This window comes from Branchiostoma floridae, chromosome 9 (assembly GCF_000003815.2).
Source record: "Branchiostoma floridae strain S238N-H82 chromosome 9, Bfl_VNyyK, whole genome shotgun sequence".
Classification (NCBI taxonomy): Eukaryota; Metazoa; Chordata; class Leptocardii; order Amphioxiformes; family Branchiostomatidae; genus Branchiostoma; species Branchiostoma floridae.
The window spans coordinates 14,204,857-14,209,294 of NC_049987.1; the positions used below are offsets into that span (position 1 = coordinate 14,204,857).

A 4,438-nucleotide genomic window follows, 5' to 3' on the forward strand; every position below is an offset into this window, starting at 1 on the left:
AAAACTTCTTAAGTGCCGCAGAGAAAGATCTCAAGAAATTGAAGGTTAACCTACACGAACTCACTACAGAAAAACAGACACTTGAAAAAGCTCTGCAGATAGAAAGAGATAAGGAATCCAAAACTGACATTTGGTGTTTCATAATTTTGTGCATAGCAATTTTGGCTGCCACGGTATTCGGAAAACATTAGTGTTTCCTATTGTAACAGAAACATAATATTTCATATCAATATGGTGATGGGAGAACATTATGCAAATCTTTTGTTATGTCTTTGCCTACTTTCCATGGAACCCACCTTATGATACCAAAGATATAAACCATTGGCGTACAGCGGGCATCCATTTGTTCATTCAAAATAATTATATTGGCATCTTTCGTTTTCACCTGTACTTTGTTGTATTCCTCTTTCATATATCCGTGCTTAACGCAACTGTAGGGCATGTTGAAATGTAGACCAAACTGGACAAAGATTTAGAGTACTACGCTAATCATACATTAAGGGCATTGGATAATTATTTATAAAGGAAGATGTAGCAATAAGGCAATATGTAGCATATATGTAATAAACGGGCTTAAAAGATACTTTTATACAGTAATTAGCAAACTATATTTTAAGCGGACGCAATAGCTAATGTTATCGGAATGTGTGGTGGCAATGGCTTGCCCAGGAAGATTTGCAGTGTAGATTCATGTTGATATAAATGCAGTACCAGTCGCCTTATGTGTAGGTAATGAATTTATTTATAAAAATCATAAAATAGTTGAGGAGACAATCACTAAGCCTGCTTGATAGTGCAAAGCTAAACAGTGCCTCCGTGTTGAAGTTTAAAGATCTGAATAAATAAAATAAGCACATGTACAATGTCCCTCTGTCTCTGTGAAAGGAAGCTTTATTCGTTCAGGACAAACGAAAGACATATATGGAAAGGGTAAAGGCTACACAGGTCGGTGGTTGTAACATGTATAGTTGAATACTTGCCAAAGTAACTAGCATTGAAAGTTTCCGGTAAGGGCAGACGTAATGGTTCTCTTTAATATTGGATGAAATATCTTCCCATCAAATACATATTTCTTATTTCTTTCTTCGATATGTACACACATGTAGGCAAACGCACACATATGCGTATATACATTATAAGTATATTTTGAAATCATAGTCTGTTTTCCTGTAAATACATGCATCTAGAATACGAACGAATGGAAGTTGACATATGAAATATGCAGACATACCTGTAACCATGAGGCAAGCCTAGGCGCTTGCCTTTCACGGATGGGAGATTGCATTTCTCTTGTTTCTGGATAGCAGAGAAAAAGTAAAAGACACATCAATCAAGCCTTCATTTTAGTATATTTCAATACTTAATACTGTGTTAAATAAGTCTGCAATGGCAAACATCATGTATGATAAACATTTATTAAATTGTTAAATAGTTTTATATATATACATTTCAATACTTTTAGGTGACATTACGTTTCAACGACGGGCTATTATGCGGGATAAGTCAATTGCCTTTTTTGATTGCTTAATACATATTTCCTGGCAGAAGCTAGGATACTTAGACATAAAGTTTGAACAAAGCTGCCATACACAGTGTGCTCATTATGAGCTGATACAAATGACCATTGACCCGTAAAGCGCGTCCCATGAGAGTTTTGTCTCGCCATATTGGATTGGCTCGACGTCCCCATGGAATACAAAGCTTTATCACAGATAAGGCAGGATGATCCTTCTAATACGTCTTAAAAGTGTATCTTCGATAAAATCACGATCTCCACATCTCCGTTTTATTTGGCGATTGGAAGATAACGATCTACGGATTAACAAAGTGTTGCGCCAATAATGTGAAATTACCATTCATGCCGTATCATATTTCCGTGCCCGACGGCTATCCAATCAATAAATATGTACTACGCTGTGTTTTCATGCTTTATCATGTTAAGATACAATTCATTCGATGTATTACACAGTTTTCAGGCACTAGATGAAGATAAGATACTAGGAAGAACGTTTCGGTGCTAGCAACTTGGGAGACGGTTAAGTTCATGAAGGCAACCTTCCGTTGTCTTTCGGAGAAATACTTTCTAGGGCCGGGTTATTACAAAATCTAAAAAAATAATCAATTTTAAAGTAAAGTTCATGGAACCTCATGCTCTACGTAAACTTGTTTTACTTTATTGAATGTCTTGCAACATATAACAGGTTGAGATGAGATATACTGCATATCCGCTGAAAGAACAAGTTTACGGTATCTGAAATTATTATCAAGAGGGTACTTGAGCTTGTTTTATCAACAATATCGATCGAATTATAAAAGCCTGAGATGATATATAAATGCATATCTGCTGACGGAACAAGTATCGAAAATAAGTATCAAGAGGGTATCAAAGTTTGGGTTGGGTACGTTAAGGACATGTCGGTGGTTACAGAAGCGCCCCCTATGATTACCAAGCTATCTATTTATGTATGTTCGTCCTGTGGTCACGTCTTTGCTTTTACGTAAACATGCCCTTTATCTGCGAGTTTGTTTTAAAATATTCATGAGATAAGATACTTTTGTGGATCGGATTACAGACAGATGTGTTGGGCGTATCCGCCACAATGGCTGTGATTGATGATGTGTTGTCATCGCGAATGTCATCTCTTGTTCTCCGTGTCACCGCGGCGGCGTCAGAGGGCAGCGTGGGTCACCAGGACGGTTTACTAGCAAACATTTGGATATCTCCTACAACAAGCACGTATTGGTGCAGCAGATGCCCTTTGCACTGTGACCCTTTCTCTAACTTGTTAGACCAGACGGGCGGCTGCCTTGTTTACCGGCCCAGAACGTACGCTTCATTAACTTAATTTACTGGCTACGAACTCCGCTCATGCAGAAAATACGTCCCATCGCCCGGATAGCGTGGGAGAAGGCGGGAAACTGTTGTTTGACGTACCATTTATTAACATATTAGCGTACCTTAACACACCCTCTACATGACCGACATGCGAACACATTTACAGTTATTGACTTTAAGTGGCGCGGCGTTTGTAATTAAAAGTCGACTTCATGGTTTGAATACGTGGTCCTTTTAGTAGGAAAGGAAAAGTAACACAGTGAGGCCGCATGTCCTAACGCTCTTGGTGATACCGATCTTTTCCAACCAGTGATACCTGGGGCACTAACGTGCGGGTCGCAGTAATAGTTCACTTTAAGCATTCCGGCCATGGCCTCCTTACAAAAACTGTCACATAATCTGAGCTACGGGGTCTCTGACACGACCGGTGGAACCTTACAACACTCCCCCTTTTCTGCAACGCTTGAGGCCTGGGACACAAAGGGGGACAGTTCATTTTAATAGGCGCGCAAAGGTTTCCCAGGGTAACTATATAGAAGGTACGTGGGGATAAATTGGGATCTGACGTGACCCAACCAAAGCACTCAGCAGTAAAGTAGTGAGGCGTCTGTTTTGGTAGTGGGAGGCTGGGCGCGTCGCGCAAAGGAAGTCGGTGGGAGTGGGAAAAGTCGGGGCATGGCAAAATTGGATTAGTCTAGTGTTTCTCATTAACAAGTGGTTGCGTGTCAACCATGCAGAAGTCCTGATTTGGAATCAAGGTGGAGGTCTATGACACAGGAACAGGCGCAGCAGAGCTTGTACATGTAATCATAATGTCCCAGGACTAGACAACGGAAGGCTTTTGTCTTGCCCTGGCCCACTCATGCAGCCTGAAGGTACGGCCATTACAAGCTTAGACAATATTACCGGCCTCTTGGGAAAAGGTAAGCGGTCTTTCTCGTGCAACACGCCGAACGTAGCATAGTACGCAGCGACCAGTGTAGCCTACGGTAACGCATTCTTTGTCAACAGACTACAAACAGTCTTTCATCGCTGATTAGGGATCAAGCTAGATCTGATCATTGTGACTATAACTCAACTGCCGGCTAGAATTTGACTTTGAAAGGACTAGGAAATCGCTGGCATCATGATTCGCGACCCGACCATCGACGGCGGAACGAAGGTGAACTACGTGGTGCTGCCTAACCAGGACCAGGACAAATGGACGCAAACCGACAACATCAATGTCTCCACCGACGAGGAGAAGACAGCGATGAGACTGGACGACTACTCACGCGAGGTGCTGGCATGGAAGCAGAAATACGAGAGGCTAGAGGTGACAGTCATGTCAAAGGACAGCGAGATATTCGAACTGAACAGTAGGGTGACTCTGTTCGAGGAGATCAGGACCGACAGGGACGAACTGCGAGTAGAACTGGAGAAGATGCGCGTGCAGCTGACGGAGGCGTACCAATCTGAGGTAAGGGACGACGACTTACAAATAGAGCTAAACAATCTAAGAGCACAGAGTAGAGAGCTACAGGCGGTAAAGAAAGAAATGGTAGGGCACGACAGTCACAATGAAATTAAAAGATGGCGGCAGCAGTGTGACGACCTTCGGTC

At 41.8% G+C, this 4,438-nt stretch overlaps 2 protein-coding genes across 3 annotated transcripts in view; both read left to right on the top strand.

Moving 5' to 3' along the window:
- LOC118422585 (centrosomal protein of 290 kDa-like) overlaps positions 1-867 on the top strand; it is a gene marked incomplete in the record, with an annotated part of 9,839 nt that extends 8,972 nt beyond the window's left edge. Inside the window, 1 exon segment of the mRNA XM_035830222.1 lies at positions 1-867. Coding sequence (XP_035686115.1) covers positions 1-191 — 191 coding nt within the window.
- Positions 868-3,217: 2,350 nt separating this feature from the next.
- The window catches only part of LOC118422577 (myosin-2 heavy chain-like), a 35,969-nt gene continuing 34,748 nt past the window's right edge, over positions 3,218-4,438 (top strand). The window contains exon 1 of one of the 2 annotated variants that reach the window (XM_035830210.1): positions 3,218-4,295. In XM_035830210.1, coding sequence (XP_035686103.1) covers positions 3,963-4,295 — 333 coding nt within the window. In that variant the 5' untranslated portion in view covers positions 3,218-3,962. The remainder of the gene's footprint in view (positions 4,296-4,438) is intronic. The other variant, XM_035830211.1, reaches the window with a different exon arrangement.